Source organism: Prionailurus viverrinus, chromosome B3 (assembly GCF_022837055.1).
Source record: "Prionailurus viverrinus isolate Anna chromosome B3, UM_Priviv_1.0, whole genome shotgun sequence".
Taxonomy (NCBI): domain Eukaryota; kingdom Metazoa; phylum Chordata; class Mammalia; order Carnivora; family Felidae; genus Prionailurus; species Prionailurus viverrinus.
In genome coordinates this window covers 137,698,388-137,724,780 of record NC_062566.1, presented here as the reverse complement: position 1 = coordinate 137,724,780, position 26,393 = coordinate 137,698,388, and the positions used below count along the sequence as shown (strand labels likewise).

Genomic DNA, 26,393 nt, shown 5'->3' with positions numbered 1-26,393 from the left:
TACGCCCCCACAGCGAAAGCAGGCTCTCACAGATACTCGCACACCCAAGTTCCCACAGATACTGGCACACCCAAGCTCGTGGCAGCGTTATTCACAGGAGTCAAAGGGTGGAAGCCACCCGAGCGACCCTCAACAGCCGCGTCGGGGAACAAAACGTGGGGCATCCGGACAACGGACCGCTATTCAGCCTTAGAAGGGAAGGAAGTTCTGACACCTGCTGGATGAACCTTGGAGACATTATGCTAAGTGACACAAGCCAGACGGAAAGGTCAATTACCGAATGATTCCAATTATATGAGGTCCCTCGAGGAGTTAAATCCGGAGAGACAGATAGGAGTATGGGGGGGGGGTGTCCCCAGGGGTGGGGGGCTGGTGTTTCACGGGGACAGTTTCAGTTGGCACTGATGGAAGGTTCTGGGATGGGGGTGGCGATGACTGCAGAGCAGCGTGAAGGTGCGTGACGCCACCGAACTGTGCGCTTAAAAATGGCCAGAAGAGAGATGCCCGGGTGGCTCAGTCGGTTCAGCGTCCGACTTCGGCTCAGGTCGTGATCTCACGGTTTGTGAGCTCGAGCCCTGCGTCGGGATCCGTGCGGACAGCTCGCGGCCTGGAGCCTGCTTCGGATCTGTCTCCCTCTCTCTCTGCCCCTTCCTACTTGCAGTCTCTTTCAAAAATAAACAAACATTAAAAATAATTTCTTAAATGATCAGAATAGGGGCGCCTGGGTGACTCAGTCGGTTCAGCATCTGACTCTCGATTTCGGCTCCCGTCATGATCTCACAAACCGTCAGATCGAGCCCCGTGTTGGGCTCTGTGCTGACCATGCGGAACCTACTTGAGATTCTCTCTCCTTCTCTCTGCTCCTCCCTCCCTCTTTCTCTCCCTTTCTCTCAAAATAAATAAATAAACTTTGTTAAAAAATAAGATAAAAGGTGAGGGGACACACGACCTTACAAAAAATTATTGGGGTCGTCAGGCAAAAATGTTTTTAAAAAATGGTCAAAATGGCGAGTTTTGTGTGTGTGTGTGTGTGTGTGTGTGTGTGTATCGACAATATCAAAAAAAGAGTGGACTGGGAGAAGAGGCGATGTGATACAATACGCGGTGAAATTCAGTGGTTGATCATGAACTGCCTCCCGGGGGTGGGGCCCTGTGGTGGAATTATTACTATATTATTATTACTATGATTTCAACTTTTCGGCTTTTTCCAAACTTTTGTAATGACCACCTTACTGTAATATATGTATTTAAAACCCCAATCAACTATTTTATATTCTGAAGCGACCGTTCACCTCCGCCCTTGTATGCTGCTGATTAAGAACGGTAATCAAGGCTCGCCCCCCATCCTGAGCTCCAACCCCCACGCCTGTTGGGGCTTTTCGAGTGCTTTCACTGTTTGTGTTCAAGGAAACCAGTGGCCCAGCTCAAACGCCATTTCCCGGGCACCCCTCCTCTATCTCGCCAGCCGAGGACAAGCCCTCCTACAGCACTTAGTTGGACTTCTGCTGGGTCCTCAGTGCCAGCCAGGCGCTGAACACAGCATGGGGAGGGAAAAAGAACCACGGTCTCTCGCTTCTAGTTTCATGACCGAAATAGACTCCAAGCAAATGGTCCCAGGAGGAAATGCATTCACGAGCTGGGAGGAGAAAACGCAGCCTGGGAGGGGAAAACGCAGAATGGCTACTTTAGGGGCATGAGAAGGCTTCTGCGGGGGTGGACAGAGATCTCCAGGAGAAAAGCAGGGAGAGGAGCGTCCGGAAGAGGGACTGGCATGTGCAAAGGGCCTGGGGTGAAGAGAAGCAGGACACATTGGAGGAGGCTCGGCCGTGGGGGGCCGGAGCAGGTTGTCTCCCAGGAACAAGACATCAGACAATCCCTTCACCAGCTTCAAGGGGAGTCACTATCCCCACCCCCCGAGCCTCCCCGCTCCATACCTTGCCAAGATCTCAGGCTGGCGAGACAGCTCCATCACCGTGAATGCCAGATGATTGGCAGAGGTCTCGTGGCCTGCGGGAAAGGAGAGTGGGGCTCCACACGGGACTGTGGGGCTGCTGCTGGCCCAGCCCACCCGCCTCTGAGCCTCTGAGCCCGTGGTGGCAGTTCGGGCCCTCACTTCTGCACCCTGCAGCTGAGCCGGGTATACAGAGATGAAGGAGACAGGCTGCCCCGTCCACGTCCCCTGTGCCAGCCAGTGTCGTCCAATAAACAGCATTTGCCCGCACGCATCCAGATTTCATACTCTAAAAGCTCCTTCCTTCAACCATCCTTGAGCTTTGCCTAGTCTGGAGGGGTATTCATCCCATTTTGTAGAAGACAAAACTGAGGCTGAGAGTCGAGTCTCTTAGCCACAGGATAGGACCTGGGGCTCAAGTCCAGCCCACGGCCGGTGTTGTCCCCAGGCGGTGGGCGCCACCCTTGAGGCCTGGAGAGGTTGTACTTGTAGCTTCGAGGAATAGAGCAGTGGGTGGCTTCCCCTGAGAGGGCAGGGGGTGTGCAGGAGCGGGAAGGCCACTCCTGAGTTCTGGCAGCATCCGGTCAAGTCCAAGCCCCCCGGCTGGCCCAGGAGGGGACCACCTGAGTTACGTGCATTTCCTCTGAAGGGGTAAGTGGTTTTACCAGGTGGCACCCACCGCCAGCCAAGGGGCCCGGGGCCTCCTGGGCTCGAGAGCAGGGCCTACACCTTTCAGTAAGTGGGTGCTGGGAAGTGAGGCTGCCTGCCGTCCCGCACTGCGCCCCCTGGTGTCTGGATGCAAGGTGCGGGGGTGGGCCGTGAGGTTAGAGGGAGATCATTAAACCCTCATTGGAGCGCTGGAGGGAAGTCTGGGGAGTGCCTCCAGGCCCCCATTTTAGAGATGAGGAAATTGAGGCCCAGGCCACAGAGCCGGCCTGTGGAGAAGCCACATCCCAGGAGGAACAGCTGGGTTCCTGGCTTGCAGGATGAGGCCAGCCATTGTCCGTTCAGCAAGCATTTTGGCAAGTGCAGGGAACAGTGCCCTGAAGTCCTGCTCCAACTCGGACATCGCTCTGGGGCTCCCGGGGTATCTGTGCCCACAGTGCTCCACACTGGGAGGGCCCTCTTCCACCCCCAATCCCCGCTCAGGACAGCCTTCCTCCTCTTTCATCTTGCAGGGGTGCATGCACCCGCCTCCGAAAATCCGCTGGCCAGCAAAATCCCCAATTCATTCTGTCTGTCCACCTCCACCCTCAGACCATGAACTGTCCCTCGTCTTGTCCGCCCGCCTCTGTCTTTTGTGCCCAGCGTTCGTGCATTTGTTCACTCATTTCATCCACTCTGTACGCATCCGTGCTGCACTGGACCCCGGGAACACACAGGGAGCAGGGCATAACCCCTGGCTTACACCGAGCATGCAACCCGGTGAGGAAGATGAACCTTCTAGAATCGCCACAGGTAAGTCCGTGGAGTAACCCTGTGAGTCCTGGGGGCAGAGAAGAGCTCTGGGCACCATGCAGAGCTCCGAACTGGGAGCCCGATGCAGTTGGGCAATCACTGAGGGCTTCCCGGAGGAGGAGGCACTCAAGGGATCGCCGAAGGAGTTTTCTAGATAAAGAAAGATGCTCAAGAAATAGCTCACGAGCAAAGGAATGAAGTTGCTTGGGGTGTCTTTTTGCGCTGGTCTAATAAAGGCCTCTGCCCCACAAATTCTGAGCGGGATGGAGCCTTGAGTGCACATGGTCAACCTCTCCTGAGCCCCAAAAGGCAGTGTCACGACCTGTCACAGTTGCCACCTGCGTTGCCAGGTCAGCGGCTGCCGAGGGGGCCTCCTGGACCTCCTTGAGCAGAGAGAGGCCTTCTGTTCCTCTATCCCAGCCCCTCCATTCTGCGGCAGAACTTTGCTGCTCTGATAGCCCGAGAAATCTCCCAGAGTCAGAGTTTAGGGGGTGCCTGGTTCCCACCGTTTCTGCAAAGCCCTGAGCCCCCGGTCGCCACTGGAGCTACCAACCAGCAATGAAGAAGGTGACGAAGTTGTCCAGCAGGATCTCATCGTCCTGGGCCCCCTCTTCAGCTGGAAGACAAGGAGGGTGTCAGGGTGGCACTCACACCCCTCGCCCCCTTTCCCCGTAGCTCAGCAGAGAACCAAATGCCCTTCTCCCCAGAAGCCAGACCTGGAGTCAGGGGTGATCAGTCACCCTGACGGGTGGCACCCTGATGCCCGGCCCTCCCAAGGCCCCCGCGGGCGCCCTTGAACCTTTGAGGATCTGTGTGAGGATGTCGGCGGGGACGTCCTCCCCCCGCTTCAGGGCCTCCCGGCGGCGCTGGACCCAGTCCTTGCCAACCTGGCGCAGGAAGCGAACGCTTTCCCGGATCTCTCGGAGTTTCTTCCACTTCCCTGGCATGAACTGAACGAGAGAGCTCCCGCTCAGGGCGCCAACCGAGCACGCGCGTCTCCCTCTCCCGCTCCCCCAGCTCCGAAACGACTTTACAGACCCACAGCAGCACTGGCAAGCTGGGAGGTGGGAAGATTGTGAGAAAATTCTAGAAAAGATAAAGCAGCCAAGGAGCCTAGACCAAGGTGGCAGGCTGAGCCTAAGCATCGACTTCCCCTTCCTGCTCCAAATCCCTAGATAGGATGGGAAAGATGCCTTGAAAGATCCACATCGCACCGGAAAGTAACAAGGGACCCCTGAAGGGGGCAGGTGGCTAGGACCGCGTGGAAGGAGGAAGCCACGGCCAGAGGGAATAACTGCTGAAAAAGATGGGGTGGCATCAGGGGGCTCCAAGCCCAGAGGCTGAAGTCCCAGGGAACAGGAAAGGGCCCTGGGCATCTGTCTGGGAATCCATTCGAGTACCACCTTTCTCCCTCCTCCCTCCTTCATGCCTGGAACAAGGAAGTGATGGCTGGAGCTGCCGCAGCCATCTTATAACAATGAGGTGATGTGCTGGGGACAGTGGAACAGAAAGCTAGAAAATTCCACAAACATCTGACATTGTGGCGCTATCGCAGCCATCCTGGATTGCCTGCCTCAGGGTCATTTTACGTGAGAGAAAGACGGACTCCTGATTTACTCAAACCACCTTGAGTTTGAATCTCTCCTTGCGGCGATCTACGCAGATCCTAACTGATGCGGAAGTCACTTGGGTCACACCGGAACTCCAAACCCATTCTGGAAAAAGGTCCCTGGAGGGGGTGCTCTGGCAAATTAGCACAGAGCTATGGTGGCTGGTCCTCGGAGGGGTGTGGAGATGTTACCTTCGCCAGAGTGTTTCGAGATGCAGTGATGCCCTCCAGGATCAGTTTCACCTTCCGGGACAGAGGCTTCTGGGCGCCCAGCAGCATGCCTGTCTCCATCCCAAAAGCTGCCTGGGGGAAAGAGGGGGCCGAGGTCATCCCTGGGGGGGGGGGGGGGTGGGAAGACTGGAAGACCCAGCACAGAGCCTGGGGCCGTTCAGCTAGAGACCCAGGCGGCATGGGCCCTGACCCACGACGACTCCAACCCCGTGGGATGCGGTGACGACTACGGGGCACACAGTAGCCACCCCACCACCCTTGGCTTCCTTCCACGACAAAATGCATTTGCCCTGAAATGCAGCCTTCCTTGGTGGCCCCTCTGCACCCAGCCTCCCAGTGAGCTGTGGAGCGACAATGACTCACTGTGCCTGCACTCCAGCCGCTGGGGCTGCCTAACCGTGCTGGGGGTCCCTGGGCCACCGCTGAGCCTGCCAGGTGCAGAGCCAAGCCAGACCCAGGGCAGGCTCGGAGGGGGAGGTAGGCTTCGAGCCGGGAGCCAGGCAGCCCTGAGACCCAATCCTGCTCCTGCCACTGACCAGACACAGGCCGGTCCCCACACCTTTCGGCGTCCGGCGTCTGGAGAGTGCATTCGTTGCTGTGGTCTCGAATGTTCGAGGAGACAGGGGGCTCCCCCCCCAGAGAAGGGGCCGATGCTGGGGGAGCAGGAGGGAGGGCGAGCGCAAGGAAAGGGAAGACGGAGGGAGGAGCAGTGGTGGGCCCCGGGTGGCACCGCCCCCTCCCGGGGCCCGCCGTGCTCCGGTCACCTTGGCCAGGATGTCCATGGTGGTGCAGGTCAGCATGTCCTGCATGGACACCGGGGTCTGTCCATCTGCCTTGGCCTCCAGAATCTCCACCAGCTGCTCCGCCTTCTCGTTGAACGTTTCCATCAAGCTGACCAGGGAGCTGGGGAAACAGCACAGCTGTCAGGGGCCTCCGGGACCAGCCCAGTCATCCCGCGGCCCCTCTACGTGGGGGGACCAGTGGGCAGAGTGGAGGTGGCCGTCCCTTGAGGCCTGGCTCCCAGGTTGGGGTTGCAGTCATCAAACCAAGCCCTGGGGCTTCGCCATCCCCCTCAGGACGAACGCTGTCCCTTTGCCTTTGCCTGGATGGTTCCACGGGTCGTTTGCCACAGGGCCCCTCAACTCTGACCTCCATTGATCGTGGCAGTGGAGGGACTCCAGGCGACACAGGGTGGGAAGGGAAGAGAGGCCTCTGGGCGCCCCCTGCAACTCAGGACGGGCTCACTGGGGTCCCAGCCGCGGACCCGTCTGCTCGCACCGCCCACTCTCCTCACCTGCCCTGTCCCGGTCGCCACCTGCAGCCTGCTTTCCCATTTCATTCCCTGTCCCTGAGCAATCACAGCCCCCAACTCTGCATGGAGATGAGTCCTCGGACCCAGAACTCCCTACCCACAGCACTCCTGGCCCGGGGACAGCTACCCCGGCTCGTCGCCCGAACACAGAGCCTAGGGAGAAGTATGGAAGGACACGCTCCAAATTCACAAGAGATGGTGACCCCGAGGAAGGGAGAGAAGGGAGGTTGTTTCTTGGTGCATTACGTGTTTCTGAACTTTTACTAAGAAAACCTGTTGCTTTTGTAATCAGAAGTGATTTTTGATGTTACCAATCTGGGTAAAGGGTAGGGGGTGTTCTTTCTTTTTTTTTTAATTTTTTTTTTAACGTTTATTTACTTTTGAGACAGAGAGAGACAGAGCATGAACGGGGGAGGGTCAGAGAGAGAGGGAGACACAGAATCCGAAGCAGGCTCCAGGCTCTGAGCTGTCAGCACAGAGCCCCACGCGGGGCTCAAACCCGCGAACCGTGAGATCATCACCTGAGCTGAAGTCGGACACTTAACCGACTGAGCCACCCAGGCGCCCCTTTCTTTTTTTAATTGTTTTTAAGTGTATTTATTTATTTTGAGACAGAGAGCACGAGCTTGAGCAGGGGAGAGGCAGAGAGAGAATCCCAAGCAGGCTCCGTGCTTTCAGCGCAGAGCCCGACATGGGACTCGATCTCACGAACCGCGAGATCATAACCTGAGCCAAAACCAAGAGTCAGATGCTTAACTGACGGAGCCACCCAGACGCCCCTCTTTGTCCTCTTCTTATTCTTGAAACTTATTCAGAAATTTGAAATGGTTTCCAAATAAGAGGTTCTTAGAGAAAATGGGAGGAAGGGGAATTTTTAATCAGGAAAGAAAATCGCTCTTCATTGCCCGTCCACCGGTCCTGCCGTGGCTCCCGGCTCCGTGGGGCCCCAGCATCCTTGCTCACTGCTGCCCAGCCCCCACCCAGCCACCTGCAGGGTTCACCCTCGGCGGCCTCTACTGAAGGCACCACTCTGCTCCAGTCTCTTGCCCACTGAAAACACTCCAAAGCACCTGTCACTCTGGACAGTGTGGGGAACATCCTTACGTGGACACAGAGGGAGTTTGTCACGTTGATGCCCACCTGCAGCTCTGTCTCCTATTACCATGGCCTTTTAGCGCCTCCGCAGCACAACGTTCCTTCCCACCTCAGGGTCTTTGCACATGCTGTCCCCTCTGCTGGGGGGTCTCTGTCCTCCCATGCTCCATCCCTAGGCCCTGTTACTACTGGCACACCTGCCCGCTCTCCAGATGGATACTCGAAAGCCACTTTCCCAGGAAAATGTCTCTTAAAGCCTCAAGTAGCCCCTATACGTGCTTCCGTAGCTAGTCGACTTCTCCAGGACACTTACCTGGTTTTGCAAGTACATATTTATACGTGAGATTATTTGTAGTTGTCTTTTTTTAAAAGGTTGACTGTTTGGGTGGCGCATGGCTGACTGTCACACTAACACTGAATCTCTCGTGGACGTGACAGATATAAAATGTTGGGCTGGAGTGTTTGTAGTATGGTAAAATCCCAACCCCCTTGTTTTGTTTGTTTTGTTTTGTTTTGTTTTTATTGAAATGGTTGAGACCAAGGCCTCCCAGTAAAAGTAGTAATCTAGAAAAGCAGAAACTGGCAATTTATGGTCATGATTTTATTAAGAGTATATGATGATGTTCTGTGCAGATACTGGCTGGAGAGGACACTCACCAGAGGGTTCTATTTTCTCACCGGTGAAGGCAGATTCACCAAGAACTCTACCACGGTCACAAACACAACCGAGCGGGCTCCCAGAGCTTCTTCATACAACTTTGTGAACATTGCCTTTCTAATAAAACAGCCATCTCTTAGATGATTACCTTATTGTGAGACACAAATAAAAATGTGTGGTGACATCAGCCCAACAGCGTGAACATACTTGATGCCATGGACTGTGCACGTAAAAATGAGCCAGACGGTATGTGTATCTTAACACAATTTAAAAATTTTTAAATAAAAATGCCTATGAAAGCTCTTAATAAAACACAAAGTGCTGTTCGAATGTGAGGTCCTACGTGCTGGGGATGGTTCACCAAAACAGAGATGCTGGTATTAATGTCATGACCGCTGCAGGAAGTCAGCTGGTTAGAATCTATAGCCTCAAAGCTTCCTGCGGGCAGCAGCTATACCACCTTGGCTGGCTCTTGTAACCCTGGCTCTTGGCACAAGAATGTATTAATTGAAGGCCTCTTTCTAGTCTGTTCCTCCTCATTCTCACTCCTGGCAACTTTCCAGTGAGGACAAGACTATCCCAATTCATTATTTCATTCATATTTTCATTCACGCTATGGACTTCCTGGAGAGCTCACAAAGGGCCAGGTGCTGTGCTGAGCGCAGGAGTCCAGGGACAGGGTGCGTCTTCTGCCTTCTGCCCACAGTCTGGTGGCGAAGGTGGGCTGAATGAGAATCATTGCAGTGGGTGTGACAGGAGCCATGCTGGAGGCATAAACTCAGCCTCAGAGGATCAGGGACCACGGCTCCCTAACAGCGACATCTTAGCTGGGTATCAAAGGAGTCACAGGAATTTTGCAGGGGAGCACATAAGGCAGAGAGAAAGGCAAGGACATAGGCAGAGATGCCAGAAAGAGCCCAGATGTCCCAAAAGATGGAGGAAAGAGGGTACAAAGGCTGGAGGGGTCTGGAGGCCAGACTGGGGGTGGGTGAAATCTGACCTTCATCTTTCATGTGATAGGGAGCCTTTGAAGGCTTCAGGATAGGAAAGTGATGTGAATTTTAGCAAGATCTCCCCAGGGGTGGTGAGGTGGATGCATTGGAGGAGGTAGGGAGGCCAGGGAGGTTGTGATGAAAGTCTACATGATTATGTATACATAGTCAGATATAGTCAACCACAGATTATGCACTAACTAGTAACTTAATGGTGGAAAAACCTGGAGGATGCTGTCTCTGACAAGTGAGTGAAGTTAACATCTCCTGCAATGAGGCAGGTCAACAACGCAGGTCTCCTAATATGATGCCCTGAGGACACAACACCAGTTCTGTGCCATTCCTGCCAAAAAGGCATAACCTGAGACACACAAAATGGATGGACGTTCTACAAAACTGGCCTGTAATCTTAAAATCAGGGAAGTCAGGGAAAGACAAAGATCTGTTCCAGAACAAAGGAGGCTTATGAGATGTGGGAACTAAGTGTAACCTGTGATCCGGGGTTGGACCTCAGACAAGGAAAAAAATAGCTATAATGACAAGGACAATGACAAGACTCGAATGCGGATTGTAGATTAGATAACTGTATTGGATTAATGTTAAATCTCCTCATTTTGATAACTGGCATCCAAAATAATGTCCACGTTTTTAGGAAATAAGTTTTTAAGGGAAGGGATCACAATGTCTCTAACTTGCTCTCAAATGGTTTTAAAAGTACACTATATTAAAAAATTGTAAATATACACACACACACACAAAGAATGATAAATATGTTTATATATGCACATCCAGAAGAAATGATAAAACAAATGGTGATTTAAACAATAAACAATAAGCGAACCTGGGTAAAAGATATATAGAAGTAGCATAGACTGTTCTGGAAATTTTTCTGTAAATTTGAAATTATATCCAACTAAAAGATAACCTTCCTCAAAATGTTAAGCACAGAGTTCCCCTATGACCTGGCAATCCCATCCCTAGGTATGTACACACTCAAGAGAAGTGAAAACATACATCTACACAAAAGCTTGTACACAAATGTTCATGGCAGCATTATTTGAAACAGCCAAGATTGGAAACATCGCAAATGTCTACCAACTGATGAATAGACAAGCAAAATGTGGTATGTCCATACAATGGAATTTCATGTAGCAATTTAAAAAGTGAAGTTCTGAAAGAAGCTTTAGCATGGATGAACCTTGAAAACCTGCTCTCTGAGTGAGAGAAGCCAGACACAAAAGAAATGTCGAATGAGTCCATTTACAAGAAATGTCTGGAATACGAAAATCCATAGAAATGAAAAATAAATTAATGGTTGCCCAGGGCTGAGCCCATTGAGGGGAAATGGGGAGTGCCTGCTTTTTGGGGTGATGAACATGTGCTAAATTTGACTGTAGTGATGGTTGTTCCATTTTGTGGATAAGTAGGTAAAACATATGTTATAAAAACCACATCTCAATAAAAGTTATTTAGGGGCACCTGTGTGGCTCAGTCAGTTGAACATCTGATTTTGGCTCAGGTCACGATCTTGCAGTTTGTGAGTTTGAGCCCCATATGGGGGCTGTGTCAGCGGGGAGCCCACTTCAGATCCTCTGTCTCCCTCACTCTCTGCCCCTCCCCCACTCATATCATACTCTCTCTCTCTCTCTCTCTCTCTCAAATAAATAAATAAATAAATAAATAAATAAAAAGTTATTTAAAAAATAAAATGTTACTAACAATGAGAATGCTAATAAGGAAAATAAAAAGCCAGAGGAGGAGTGATGAGGTCTGAGCAGGGAAGTTCTTGGGGGGAAAGAGACCCCATCCCCAGGCATCAGTGTTACTCAGCCCTTGATGGCTAGCCCCTTGTCCCCCCAGCAGCCTGCCTGGCTCTCCCCTCTACCTTCAGCCTGGGCGAGGCCCCCTCCGGTGAAGACCTCTCTCTTCCCAAGACCCGCCATCTTGGATACACTCACCTGCGGCTGAAGGCTAAGTCCATGACCCTGCGTTGCTTGTGCCAGCGCTCATAGTCACATTCTGACACCAAACCTTGGCCAAACAGTCTGGGGGAGACAAATGCTTGATGTGAGAAACAGGAAGGGACAGGGGGACCGATGGCTTGATGGGGACAGGGTCAGCTTTGGGGATGATGGAAATATTCCGGAACTACACAGTGGTGATGGTTACACCACACTGTGAATGGACCAAATGCCACTGAATTGTAACTCCAATGTGGTTAAAATGAAGAATTTTGTGAATTTTACCAAAAATAAAAAATAAAAGAAATACAAAAGAAATGGGGGTGATCATGTGCACCAACCTTGCAACCCCCACACTCCCGCCTGCTATCCACAGGGGAAAGAGGAGAAGGGGGGTGATAATGATGAGAGCAGCAGCCACCATTTATGGGGCACCTGTGGTGTGACTGATAGCCAGGGCCTTGGTCTTCATGCTATACCCAATGCCCTGGGCCCCATGGGCTGTCTGCTTGCAGCCAGAGGCATTCCTGGCCTCTCCCCCAGCCCCTCCGCATGCCTTACCTCTCGCCAAACACGGTCTGGATTGCGTGGTACATCTTGGAGTCCTTGTTGTACTTGGTTGACATCAGGAACTTCTAAACATCCCCAAAAAGCCAACGTGAGCTCATGTACCCATGAGACGAAGCAAAGGATTCAGCAGTTTTCTGGACTCTTGTGAAACACGCCCCAACAATCACCACTGACCGGGTGCCAGCTGTGGTGTGAACACCTCAATCCGTGCAATCCCACCTAACCTTCCAGAAGTCCTGTCTTCAAGCAATAGCATCTTGCTTGGGGGTGAGGAAAGTGGGGCAGAGAGGGGTGAAGTGATATTCCTGTGGCCACTCAGCTGGAGTGGCGTTGTGGGGGGTCCTCACTTCCATGCCCATGCACAGATCTTGTACCGCACCACCTTCTAAAGCAGTGAGAACAAGAAAATGCAGGTGCTGCTCTGAAACCAGAAGAGGGAAGGGGAGAAGCCCGGAGGGAGGGCTTCTGGGACACAGGAGACACACTTGGCACAGGTTCAGGGGCTGTTAGTGCCAACCCAGCCATGGAAGCCAAGGAAGGCTTCCCGGAGGAAGGACCAACTTGCCTCGCCACAAGCCGGATGGTAGCAATAATAACATTAGCTGATGGCTCTTGAGCCAGCATAGCCCAGGGGTTAACAGCTCAGGCCGTGGAGTCAGCTGGCTTGAATTTGGATCCGGGCTCACCATCTTGGCTTTGCCCTGGACTCACTTCATGACCACAGGCAAGTTACTCTGGGGAGGTTGCTGCAAAGGGTAAATTTGTTCTACGTGAAAAGTGCTGAGAAAAGTGCCTGGCACACAGCACGTGCCCCGTAAATGTCAGGTGCACAACAGCACCTGTAGCTCATTTAGTGCTCGGTCAATCCTAAGATGTGGGTGCTGTGTTTATGCTCATCTTACATATGATGGAGAAACTGAGATTTAAAACTAGCCCAAGGTCACATACATGGTGAATGGTGGAAACAGGATTTGAATCCCAGCAATTTGCCATGGCAGAGAGGGAAGAGAAGGCTGTGATCCAGCCAGGGGAAGCCCAGGCCACTTGCTGCATTCAGGAAGAATGAGAGGTAGGGATGGGCATGAGCGGGGGCTGGGTCCCAGAGGCCTGCCTTCTGGCCCCCTGAGCTTCATCCTGTGGGCACTGGGAAGCAGGAAGATGGTATCTCCATTGTACATTAATCCAGGGGCTTCTGGTATCTGGAGCTTAGCTCAGGGATCTAATATCAATTTTTTAGCTAAAAGGAACCCCTCAAAATGGCTGACCTTGGGGCATGAGCCACATCCTGGGAACCCCACCCCCACCCAAACACTGTCATTTGTAAACGAACTTTCCTCACTACCCATGCCTGCAGGCCCCATCCCCATGGCAGTAAAGACCCACCTCCCCGGTCCCTCTCAAACATTCCTAAATTGTCCAAGGTCTGGACCAACCCTCCCAACCTAAAGTGAGGAGTCCCCACACTGAGGCACAGCAGCCTCAACACAGGCTCTAATCAGGTGCCCCCAAAGTCAAGGGTCCCCATGACTGTTGTCCCTGGGGCTGGGGATTCTTTGAAGGCCCAGTGAGCTGGGCTCTGGGATGTGAGGAGTGCATGGGGGCACCCCCAGCACCTTCTCTGCTGTCCACACTGGCAGCACACTTCTGCCCACTAAGGGATAACTGCTGGGGACTTGTCCTCCTGCCATAATCAGAAAAATAGGCATAATGCATGAAATGTCTGTTTTCAGACACTGAGCAACAGGAAGTGCAGGATTGTGAATCCTAAAAGAAGGAAAAGGAAAAAAAAAAGATATGAGACCTATGACCGAAGATTACTCTAGCTTTCTGCAATTTCAGGATAAAGGCACTAAAAGATGAAACTCAAATATAGCCCCGTAGGCTTTCCAATTTGATGAGACAGATCAGAGTCCAAACATACAAGAGGAGGCTAGAACTTGTATGTCAGAGGACCTGAGGGGAGGGAGCCATGTGGAGAAAGAGCTCCTGTGCAGAAATCTGCATGGGGATCCCCTACATCTTCGAATGAATACCAGCCTGTGTACATGCACCGTGGACACAAGGCTGAGTTAAAAACAACTTTTGGGACAAGGAGAATTAGTGAGTAACTACAGGCTGAACAGTTCTCAGAGCTTACACAGGCCAAGAACTGTTCAAGTTCCCACTGGCCAGAGGTAAACTTCAGACATAAGCCCTTTATTAGCGGCCCCCAGAAGAAAGAGTCACTCCTTGGTAGTGAGGCTTAACTAGCTCTAGAGTAAAAGCCGACCCTAAATCAACCCTACAAAAGCCTCAAAGCAAACCTGGAAAGGATCAGACTGATCTACACAAATAACTTTACCATCTGCCAGAATGAATTCCAGCACTCTTTAAAGGAATAAAACAAAACTGAGAACTCAACAGTGTACAATTCACAATGTCCATGGGCCAACATAAAATCACTAGACACGTCAAAGAGCAGAAAGATCTACCTATAACCAGGCTCAGAAATAATAGAGATGACGGAATTTGCAGAAAAGAACTTTAACACATTTATTATAAGTATTGCAAATGTGGTCAAGGAACCCACATATCCAGGAAGTGCAAAGACTCCTACATGGAATTAACAACAAGAAAAAGTACATGAAGGCAGATCATAATCAAATTTCTGAAACCAGTGATAAAGAGAAAACCTTAAAAACAGACAGAGATAAAATAGTAGATTGATATAAGTTAAACATTATACTATAAACCCTAGGACAACCACTAAGAGAGAAAGAAAGAGAGCCAATAATCAAATAGTGGAGATAAAGTGGAATACTAAAACATACTCAATCCAAAAGAAGGCAGGAAAGGCAGAGAGGGGAACGAACAACAGGACAGAGGAAAAACAGCCACGTGGTAGATTTAAACCCAACCATATCAATAATTACATTCAACGTAAATGACCTAAGCACTCCAGTTAAAAGGCAGAGATTGTCAGACAGTATAAAGCAACCAGACCAGACTATATGCTATCTATAGGAAACCCACTTTAAATCTAAAAACCCACATAGGTTAAAAGTAAAAGGATGGTAAAAAGATATACCAAGCAACACTAAGCAGAAGATAGCTGGAGTGGCTATATTAACACCAGACAAAATACCCTTCAGGAAATGGAATATTACCAAAGATAAAGGGGACATTTCTAAAAATAAATCACACAATTCATCACAAAGACATATTAATCCTAAATGTGTACACACCTAATAACAGAACTTCAAAATACATAAAGCAAAATCGGTACAACCTAAAGTAGAAATAGAAAAACCCATGATTGTGGTTGGAGAGTTTGACATTCCTCTCAGAATAATTGCTAGAACAAGTATGCAGAAAATTAGTGAGGACTTAAAAGATTCGAATAACACTATCAGCCAACTTGATCTAGTTGACATTTCTGAAATATTCCATTCAACAACTACAGAATATTCATTCTTTTGAAGTACTCATGGACATTCACCAAGATAGACCATGTGCTAGGTCATCAAACAAGCTTCAATTTTTTTATGTGGATTGAAATCATGAAAAGTATTTCATCTGCCCTTACAGAATGAAATTAGAAATCAATAACAGAAAGATATTTGTAAATACCATAATATTTAGAAAGTGAACAATATGCATATAAATAATCCCTGATTCAAAGAAGAAATCACAAGGGAAGTTAGAAAATATTTTCAACTGAATGAAAAAAGAAGCACGACATATTGAAATGTGTGGTACATTTGTCCCTAAAGTAGTATTTACAAGGAAATGTATAGATTTAAATGCTTATATTAGAAAAGAAACAGGTCTAAAATCAATTTTCTAAACTCCCGCCTTAAAAATTTGAACAAGAATAAATTAAACCCTAAATGAATAGAGGAAGGAAATAATAAAGAGCAGAAATCAATAAAGTAGAAAATAGACAAACAATGGAGAATTCCAATAGACCCAAAAGCTGGTTCTTTAAAAAGATAAATAAAATTGATAAACCTTTTGCTAGCTTGATTAAGAAAATAAAAGAAAGCCTAAATTATTTGTAGGAATGAAAGAAGGCATATCACCACAGATCCAGGAGACATGAAAAAGGAAATCAATAAATATTATGGACGACATGATACCAATAATTTTAATTAGATGAAATGGGCAAATTCCTTGAAAGACACAAATTACAGGGGCACCTGGATGGGTTCGGCTCAGGCCATGATCTCACAGCTTTGTGGGTTTAAGCCCCTCATCTGGCTCTGCACTGACATCACAGAACCTGTCTGGGATTCTCTCTCTCTCCCTCTCTCTCTGTCCGTCCCCAACTTGAGCTGTCTCTGTCTCTAAATAAATAAATAAATAAATAAATAAATTACCAAACCCAAGAAAAATAGCAACTCTGAATGCCATAAATCAATTAAATAAATTGAGTAATTAAAACAAAACAAAAAGCACTTCCATCAAAGAAAATGCCAGGCCCAGATGGCTTCACTGGTGAATCCTATCAAACATTAAAGGAAGGAATAACACCACCCCATAGAAACTCCTTCAGAAAATAGAGGAGAGGGGACATTTCCCAACTCATCTTGTGAAGCCTATTAATCTGATCCCCAAACAAGACAAGTATAAAAACAAAAACTCTTAGCAGAAGATGAGCAAATTGTATTATGAGAGCTGGAATGCAAGGTTGGTTTAATACTTGAAAATTAATCTATGCAATGCATCATATTAATATATATTGTTCAACTTTTCTCATTGAGCATCATGAAGGTCTTTGTGTATGGCTTTTGGTAGCATGCTTTAAAAATCTTAAAAAAATTTTTTTAATGTTTATTTATTATTTTGGAGAGAGAGAGAGAGCAGGAGAGGGGCAGAGAAGAGGGAGCCACAGAATCCAAAACAGGTTCTAGGCTCCGAGCTGTCAGCATGGAGCCCAACGCAGGGCTCGAACCCATGAACCGTGAGATTGTGACCCCACAAGTCAGATGCTTAACCGACTGAGAGACCCAGGTGCCCCTAAAAATCTTAAACTGTTTCTACACTTGAAATTAAGCTTTACAAAAAAAGTATTTGTTACATCCTTTTAGAGACACCATGTTGTTCAGCTTTTCTCCTGATCTGGACCCTAAGTTGCATCTTCTCCTTGTCATACTAAGGCTCACTCTGCTGAGTACCCACTGTGAGAAAAAAAGCACCATCATTTATTGAGCAACTGCTGTGTGCCAGGCATGGGCTAGATGGCTCAAACATGCTATTTCGCCACCTGGCTATTTCGCCATCATCCCTATTTTACAGATGAGGAAACTGAGGCCCAGAGTGGTGACAGAGCCCAAACTTGAGCCTACGTCAGCCAAGTCCAAGGTAAACGATCTGAGGGCCATTCTTAGTCTCCAGATCGCAGGCACCGCCCTCCACGTAGTCCAGACCAATCAGTGCTGACCGTCTCAGTTTCCTGATCTCTAAAATGGGGACTGATAACAGTCTCTACCCCCGTGAGGATTAAACGGGTTCATAATCGGGAAGTAAAGAAGTACATGTTTAAGTATCTTTTGCCCCTTTGCTTGTTAAATAAATATGTGTTGATATAAACATTTGTTAAATGAATCAATTGATATTGAAATCTCATGGTAGCCCTGAGACAGAGGGGTTATGATCCCACCTCGAAGATGAAGGAACCAAGGCTAAGAGGGGTGAGCTAGCTAAACGTGTGCACATCACTTGGGCAAAACTCCCAAATGGTGGGTGTTCAGAGAGAAAGATGCCACTGACTTTTGGATCCTTGGGAAATGAGCCCAAGTGCTGGTGACTCTGAGACATTTCTCTTACAGCCTCTGGGGTCGAGTTTTGTGCCCCCAACCCAGGGAAGGGAAGGGAAGGGCTCTCCCCATAGAAACTGCTCTGCTTCCTACCTTGACCGACTCGGGGCTCGTGACGATGACTGAGGTTTTGTGGAAGACGTTGACCCGCACGACGGGTCCGTACTTCTTAGCCCTGGAAACCAAAATGACCCAAAGGAGGCTGTCAACGACCGGAGATGTGAATATCATCACCACCCAGCGGGAGGATCAGGGTGTCCCATCCCAGGAGGGGCTTAACACGGACTCACTGCCGAGTCACATCCCACACTGGGTCTCAGTTTTCAAACCCATGAAATAGGGTTGCTACGCTCCTCCTTTGACCCAAAAGATTTTGCTGGGAATCAAGTGATATCGTGTCTTTGAAATGCTTTGGAAAGTGCGAAGCACCACCACGTACAAGGACTGTTACTGAGTCACACCCCCCACCCAGCTTACAGACAAGGACACTGAGGCTCAGAGTTTCTGATGTCTGGTCTCAGGTCACACAGCTGCCAAAGGCAGAGGTTGCCTTCTGAACCAGCCTCCTCTGCCTCTGCGCTCAGGGGAGGGACTTCGGGGGTGGGAGTGACCTGGCCGGGGAGGCGGGAGTGTGTGTGCTGGCCTGGGGAAGGGGTGGGGCTGCCCCATGAGGGACCTGGGCTGGAGTAAGGGCAACAAATGACAATTAGGACCCACCAATCCAAAAACACATCTTGGAGCATGCGGCCACAAACCTCATCCTTTTTCCAAAAGTAGGGAAGGTGTCCTAGAAGGAAACTAGAAGAAACGGGAAACATTAAGATCACCCGAAGTCACCATTAAAGAGTGCTCCCTTCCCCACAGGACCCTGTGAGGGCGGTCTTATTAGGCCCACTTTGCAGATGGGACGACTGAGGCCCGCGGAGGCACGGCACTGGCTCAGGGCACCCAGTGTAAGAATGCGGGCAGGATGCAAATACAGGTCTGGCGGGTTCCCTGGTGTGGATGGGAGGGCCTGGAGTGTGGAAAGGGTCCCATAGTGCTGTGCCGAATTACCTGGAGACATCCCCTGAACACTGACTACATACATGCTGGGCGCCATGCTGGGCCTCATTCCATCTGTCCTCCCCCTACTGCCTGGAGGTAGGTCTATTGTTAACCTGGCTTACAGGTGGGGCAGCTGAGGCTGGAGAGGTGGTCACCCATCCACGGCTGCTCGGCTGGCACCAAGGCATCCCACGGTCCTTCTCACCAGGGGATGGTTTGGTCACGCTAAGTCCGCCGTGGGTGGGTGATCAACAGAATGTCAACAAGTCTATCTGGCGTCACCTGGTGGCACGTTTGACAGGTGCTTCCTGTCTCCTGCACGGCTTATTCCAGTCAAGCTCACTCACGACCCCATCCAGAACGGGTGACAGAAACTACAGGTGGGGCTTTCTGAGTCGGGGAACTCACCTTCTCCTGGAGATAGAGAGTGAATTAACAAGAAGAAGAAGAAGAAGAAGAAGAAAAGAAAAGAAAAGAAGAAGAAGGAGAGTGATGGAAAAATCAGAGGGGGAGGTAATCAGAGCTGGGGATAGGAGCAGGTGGTGCCATTTTCTACAGGCAGGTCGGGAATGGCCCTTTAAGAAGGTAACATGGGACGCTTGGGTGGCTCAGTCAGTTAAGCATCCCACTCAGGTTATGATCTCGCGGTTCGTGGGTTCGAGCCCCGCGTCGGGCTCTGTGCTGACAGCTCAGAGCCTGGAGCCTGCTTCGGATTCTGGGTCTCCCTTTCTCTCTGCCCCTCCCCAACTTGCGTGCACGTGCGCTCTCTCTCTCTCTCAAAAATTGAATAAACACGAAAAAAAAATTTTTATAAAAAAAAGAAGGTAAACGTGAGCTGCAATAAATGAAGGACTAGCCTACCCAGGTACCTGGGGGAAGGGCATTCCAGCAAAGGAGATAGCAGGTGCAAAGATCCTAAGGTAGGAATGTGCGTGATAAGTTCAAGGAACGGTGAGAAGGTGCTGTGGCTGGAGTAGAGTGAGGGAGATGTGGTACAGGATGGGGTCACCAAGGGAGGGGGCAGATCGCCAAGGGCCTTGCGGGCTGGTGTCGACACTGCTCTGACCTTGAAAAGCAGAGGGCCACCGGAGGGTCTTGAGCAGAGCAGAGACAGGGTCTGATGGGTTTTCAATGGCTCCCGCTCACAGCTGCTGTGCTGGGAGTAAACGGGGTGGGTGGGAGGCAGGAGTGGAGGCAGGGGCACCAGCAAGGGGCTGGGGGAGGGGATAGGGCGCAGACCAGTGAGAAGCCGGGTTCCCAGGGCAGGTTGGAGGAGGAGCCAAGCGGACTTGCTGGGGGTGTGGACGAGGGTGGGAGGGTGGTGTCAGGCTGCCCCAAGGCTTCTGGCCTGATCCTTGCAAGGATGAATGGAGCTGCCGTGTCCTAAGGTGGGGAGGACCAAAGAGGGACTGGTTGCAGGGCAGCAGACCGCATCGTGCCCGCCTCTGCCCTTGTCCATGCAGCCAGGAAGGTTTTGGGGGGCAGCATGGAGACACTGCCTGGGACTCCTGGCTCTGCCTGCAGGAAGGACGGGCCAGGAGTTCCAGCTCAACACCCCCAGAGCAGGCCCCCACCAACGACCTTGCGCCCTGCACCTTGGTGGGGTCGGCTCTCAGCGCTCCCCCAGGGGGTTGCACCTCACTGGCCCCCCAGAGGTAATTTGCTTTATTGGCTTTTTTTATTGACCTCCTGTCTCTCTGCATTCCCAACTCCCACAGTGATCACCACCCAACCCCCCCAAACCACTTACATTTCTTTTTTTCTCTCTCTCTTTTTTTTTAGAGCGAAAAAGACAGAGCATGAGCCGGGGAGGGGCAGAGAGAGAGGGAAAGACAGAATCCCAAGCAGGCTCCATACCATCAGTGCAGAGCCCCACACGGGGCTCGAACCCACAAACCGCGAGATCATGACCCGAGTCAAAGTCGGACGCTCAACCGACTGAGCCACCCAGGGGCCCCCGTTTCAATTCTTGCCTCAGGATCAATGTCTGGGAACCAACCTGAGACAAGCAGACTAAATCCGGAGTCGGGCTTTGAACCTGGCAGGTTTGCAGAGGAAAGCACCAAGGGCAGCGTGTGAGGAAATGCTTGGGGCCAAGGCCAGAGATGTAAATGTGACAGTCCTCGGCTGAGAGGCAGCCCTTACAGCCCAGCAGCCAGATTAGACCACAAGGGGGTGAGTGTAGACAGAGAAGGGACCCGAGGACTGAGCCAGGCAGCAAAGGGACAACCAGCCAGGGAGACTGAACGGAAGACACCAGAGGAGAGCCGAGGGAGAGTGGAGCGGGCAGCCTGCGAAGAAAGCAGGCCAAGGGGACAAGGGAGGGACTTGTCCAGGGTCAGGCAAGACGAGGGAGGACTGAAGGGCCACCGTGTGTGTGTGTGTGTGTGTGTGTGTGTGTGTGTGTGTGAGTGTGTGTAGCTACAGGGAGATCACTGGGACTTTGGTCAAAGCAGGGTGGGCTGCTCGGGAGAGGTGGGTGCCAGAGCCCGATGGGGTGTTGGGCCCAAGACAGGAGGGGAGGGAGGGATGGGGACCCAAAACAGGCTTCTCAGGGGGACTGGTGAGGGGGTGCAGAGACAAGGGGGCGGCAGCTGGAGGGAACGAGAAGGGAAGAGAAGGGTGGTTGTTCTTTTACAACATGTTATATAAAAATGGGAATGATGCTGGAGAGGAGGAAAACCGATGACACGGGAGAGAAGGAGCCCCGCTGGGCAGGGTCGCTGAACCCAGGGGACAGCTCTCCTTGGCCGGGAGCACCTAGGTCCCAGTGGGAAGGGCGTGTGGGCCCGGGTGCAGGGGAGGGGGAGGCTGTGGTGGCAGAGCCCCGGAAGGAAGTTCTCTCAGGCTGTTCCATTTACCCAGGGAGGTAGGAGGTAGGAATCAAGCCTGAGAGTGGGGACAGAGGGGGAGGTGGCGGGGCCTGAGGAGAAGCGAGATCGCGTCAAGAGGGGGCGGGCAGATGCGGGAGGAAGGAGGGCAGTGTGGCCGCCCGGCAGCTGAGGCCCACTCAGGGTGAGTGGCTTTGAACTGACAATGCCCCACCTGCAGAAAGATGGCCTGTGGACATCACGCGCGCCTGGCTGTGTTTCCAGAATAACCTAGTAACCGTGGCCACTGCCGTAGCTGCGCACTTGGGAGGATGTTCTGTTTGGAACACCTGAGTGATAGACCCTCTCCACCCCGCCAGGCCTGTCTGAGAGCCTCCGCCTTCAACGCTGGGGCCCAGTGCCACTTGGGGAAGAAGGTGAGGGACACCTCAACAAGGCCAAGGCGACAGAGAGGCGTGAGGTTCCCAGTGCCCGGCAAGAAAGGGGACTAAAACCCATTCCTTCCTGCAGGGGGACACCGGGGAGGGAAAGGCAGAGCCGGAAGACCGGGCGTTGGAAACAAACAGGTAAGGGATGGTAGGATTGGGGGATGGTGGAATGCTGTGACTGGGGGGGGGGGGGGGGCTGAGAGAAGTCCACCTGGCATGTTCCTGTCGGTAGGCGCGATAAGACAGAGCAGTCCAGGGAGAGAAAGGAGGGTGAAAACCCCCCTCCCCTGCCCGGTCCCTGGCACATGCCCTTTCCTGTAATGCTGCGGTCGGCACAGTGGGAACCAAGGTTCCCTGAGGACAGAGAACGTCTTGGATAATAAAGGAGAAGAGGTCATCCGGACAGCCCACGGTGAGGCCAGCCACAGGGATGAAGGGAGCCACATGACAGCTTGGGGTGTGGATGGGGGCCACTGCCGGGAGTGAGGGTGACGGGCCATGGCTGCCTCGTGCCAGTGGAATGGGGCGACGATGGCTCCAATTGGATGCACTGCCCAACAGAGCCGGCAAGGGGTCTCCACCATCGCCAGGAACCATCGGGCAATTTATTGAACAGACCTCACCTCTGGCAACTTGACAGGCAGGGAGCAGAGGAGGAAACCCGTGCCAGCCAGGAGTCATACTGGAAAAAACGTTCTAAAATAAAACCTGGAAGGGCGAGACTTTTTGTTGCCAAGTTTACATTCATCCCACGCTACCAGGAACGAGGGGGGTTGATGGGAAAGTTGGGAACAGCAACAGAGAAATGAAGAAGCCACAAGTGTCTGTGTGGGATCTGAACGTGGGGTCGGAGTTTTCGGCTGTGACACGGATGGTTGCAGTAGGATGTTGTCTGTGGGGAACTCCGGGAGGGCATCCTGGAGGAGAGGGCAGCCCGGTGACTCCTGCCGAATAAGGAGGAGGATGGGTGGGGGGTGGGGAAGCATAGCAGCTGCCCCTTGGAAGGCAGAGGGATCCTTGCCTGGAAGCTGGCAAAGCCTAGAAGCACCAAGGGGCAAATGTTACCACCAGAGACTCGACATGTACCCTTCTCAGCCAACCATGGTGTTGCCAGTCATGGTTTGAGGATCCAGGCGCTGAATACAAAAGCATCTGATCTGTGCCAGAAAGGGTTCCAGAACTCTCATTTAGTGCACTCTTAGATGTGACCACCAGACAACTGTTAATCCAAAATCTTTCTGCATATGTATCATTCAGTTCACCTCCTCAGAATAAAGAGCCCAACTATAATTATATAATTAAATATTATGTAATTAACCTCCTCCTACTCCTCCACCCGCCCACAGGCACCTGTAGGTCACACGTAGATTCTGCAGTGTAGGACTCAGGGGAGAATTCAGGCATAAAAAGGAGAGAAATACGGGCACGGGCTACTACATGGATAAACCTTGAAAACATTGTGCTAAATGAAAGAAGGCAGACACAAAAGGCCACGTATCGTATGATTCCATTTATATGAAATGTCCAGAACAGGCAAATCTAGAGCCAGAAAACAGATCCGTGGCTGCCTAGGGTTGGAGGTGGGGGTGAGGAGTGGGGGGAGGTGAGGAGTGACACCTAAGGGGTATTGGGTCTCTATTTGGGGTGATAAAAATGTTCCGGAACAAGACTGCACAACTCTGTCACTGTCCCCAAAAGTACTGATTGTACACTTTAAAGGGGTAAATTTTAGGGCACAGTTTTATTTTGAAAACGCAATTAAGAAAAAATAGATGGGAGAGGGGCAGAGAGGGGCGTGATTTCAGTTCTGCCTTCTCAAGACAAAGAGACCAGACCAGGTCTGCAGTGCTTGAAGCATTGGGGTTTACGTGAAGCCCAAATCATCACGAGGCCCAGCAGAACAAACACAAAGCTCGTTCAATCCCAAGCTGTCGATGGCCGATCGGGAAAACTTGAAAGGGTGACAGCGTCCCTAACAGGACTTGTAGGCGATTTCCACCATCCACTTTGACTCACTGTTCACCGAGTATCCATATGCACGTACCCGCTGTTGCTGTGCTAAGGTGTCAGGGACATGGCAGTGAACAAGACAGACACAGGCTTATGGGAGAGACAGACATTTAACAAGAGGTTGCACAAATAGTTGCCCAACAACTATTCCAACGTCATAGTTCCAATGACATGGAGTTTACAAAGTGAACATAATATATTCGGGCATGGAAGCAGGTGGGACCTCCCTGAGGAGTTAGCCTTCGAGCCACATCTGGAAGGTGAGGGGAAGAAGCCACATCTGGAAGGTGAGGGTGGCGTGGAAGACAGAGCTACTAAGCGTGGGAAAAGGAAGAACCAGAGGTGGGTGAGGGCACCCGGAAAGACAGCCAGCCAGCAGGGAGAAATATCGCTTCCCTGTGTCACCAGCCATAGAGATCTTTCCCGAACCCACCAAACAGGAATTCAGGCTTCTAATGCCAGGTCATCTGGCTTGTGCTGGAGGTGGACACCTTCCAGAATGTTCATGTCTTGAGGTTTTAAAAAGTGTATCTAATACCATTGTTCATTCATTCAGCAAGTATTTATTGAGCATCTGCAAAGTGCCAGGAGCCGGGCATACACAAGGGAACACACAGTACCCTGCCCTCCTAGGGCTCACATTCTAAAGGGGGGAGACAGACACAGTCAACAGGTGAGCAGACAGTCAACAAGTGAACAGAAGGCAACTTCGGGGGAGATGGCCGCATAAGAAGTTCGGGGCTAGGTGGGCTTTACACACAGTGGTGGATGGTCTCCAGCAAGACCCTGGAGGAGAAATCATCTGCAGGAGGGGGGTTGCAGAAAGACTGGGGGCAGCAGTGAGCAAGCAAAGGGGGGGATGAGAACAGTACAGAGTGGGTTCTAAGAGCTCAGCAGGGGCCTTGCAGGCCATAGAGTGGACTTAATTTAGAATTCGATTTCCTTCTGCAGTGATGGGAAGCTTTTGGAGCAGAGGAATGACACATTTGATTTAGGCTTCAGAAAGGTAAGCTTCTGGTGGGAGGAGGTATGTGGGGGTGGGGGTGGGGGACAAGGATGGAATGGAAGTACTAAGGAGAAGCAAAAAGCATGTACCAGGACAGAAATACCAAGGGTAATGTGACCCAAGTATAACGTGATCCAATTCAGGTTGAGTGACCCCATTCAAAGTCCCAAAGTTACGAGGGCTCACTTTAGAGCCAAGGCTGACCTGGGTTTCAATCTAGGCTTACCAACTGTGTGACCTTGGGCAGATGACTTTGCCTCTGCGCGCCTCAGTCTCCTCGTCTGAACGATGGGGTAACAATAGCGCCTACCTAACAGGGTTGTCGCTGCCATCACGTTTGTGGGGCCCAGCAGAGCGCGGTGGGCGCGGACCAGCTGCTGCGGCTGTGAGTAATTTGTTACTAAGAATAGTTAGCGCCCCTCTCCCGGCCGCCGTCTCCAAGCGGCCACGCGCAACGGCGAGGCTGGACCCCCGGCCCCGACGCCGGCTTGGACGCGGCCCCCCGGCCCCCCATTCGAGCGCCCCATCCAGGCCCCCGCCCCCACCCCCCCGCTCACCTGGGCCTCGGCGGCCCGGGGATGTGCTCGTAGCGGCTGCGAGCGCGGTGCACGAAGGTGCAGAAGAGGCCGAAGGCAACCAGGACGGCGCTGCCGAGCAGCAGCAGCAGCCCGGGGCTCATGGCTCCCGGGCAGGCCAGGCCTAGGTCGGGGCCGGGCACCGAGGGGGCGGGAGGCCGCGAGCCGACTCAGCTGTCAGCGCCGCGCCGCCTCGGCCCCAGGCCCGGCGCGACCCAGCACCGCCCACTCCCTCTCGGCTCCGCCCCTGCCGGCTCGACCCCTCCCAGGGCTCTCCGTCCCGGCCAACCACGTCTCCGCCACCCGCTCCAGCTCTCGGTGCCCGCCCCCGCCCCGCCCCTAGCTCCGCCCCAACCCCAACACCGCCCCCCCGCGCTCAGGCCCCGCCCAGAGCATGAGATCTTCTCCAATCACAATGCCGCTTCTGGCTCAGTCCCCCCACGCTCCGCCCTCTCCCCCCCCCTCCTCCCCAGGCCCCGCCCCCAGCTCATCAAGCTCTATCCTAGCAGCAGCTCCGCCCAGAACGCGTTGTCCTTGGCAACGCCGTTTCCTCCGCGCTTCCTGCCCCGGCGGCAGAGCAAGGTCCAGCTGGCTGTTTCCGCCCCCTAGGGCTCCTGCAAATAAACGCGTTCTCTGCGCGCGGTCCTAGGCCCCTTTCCTTCTCTCTGAAACCTCCCTGGGAACCCCATCCCAGACTCCAAACGTCCGTATTGCGCCGACTGTTCCCAAAACCTCTCTCTGGAACCCCCAACCCCCACAAGCTGGCTCCGCCTGCCTGGCGGGTCCACGCCTAGCGTCCCTGGTCTCCTCGCGGGGCCACGGGGCAGGTGGCGAGGACCCCGGGGACACGGGGAAGCTGTG

The 26,393-nt window shown here is 52.0% G+C and overlaps 1 protein-coding gene across 1 annotated transcript in view; it reads right to left on the bottom strand.

Annotated features, from left to right (window-relative positions):
- The window catches only part of LOC125168283 (cholesterol 24-hydroxylase), a 31,603-nt gene extending 5,879 nt beyond the window's left edge, over positions 1–25,724 (bottom strand). The window contains exons 1-10 of the mRNA XM_047863295.1: positions 25,515–25,724; positions 18,353–18,433; positions 17,729–17,810; positions 11,829–11,902; positions 11,265–11,351; positions 6,014–6,152; positions 5,211–5,321; positions 4,209–4,359; positions 3,963–4,025; positions 1,935–2,007 (exon numbers count right to left, since the gene is read on the bottom strand). Of these exons, the coding sequence (XP_047719251.1) occupies positions 1,935–2,007; positions 3,963–4,025; positions 4,209–4,359; positions 5,211–5,321; positions 6,014–6,152; positions 11,265–11,351; positions 11,829–11,902; positions 17,729–17,810; positions 18,353–18,433; positions 25,515–25,636 (983 nt within the window). The 5' untranslated portion in view covers positions 25,637–25,724. The remainder of the gene's footprint in view (positions 1–1,934; positions 2,008–3,962; positions 4,026–4,208; positions 4,360–5,210; positions 5,322–6,013; positions 6,153–11,264; positions 11,352–11,828; positions 11,903–17,728; positions 17,811–18,352; positions 18,434–25,514) is intronic.
- Positions 25,725–26,393: the final 669 nt, after the last annotated feature.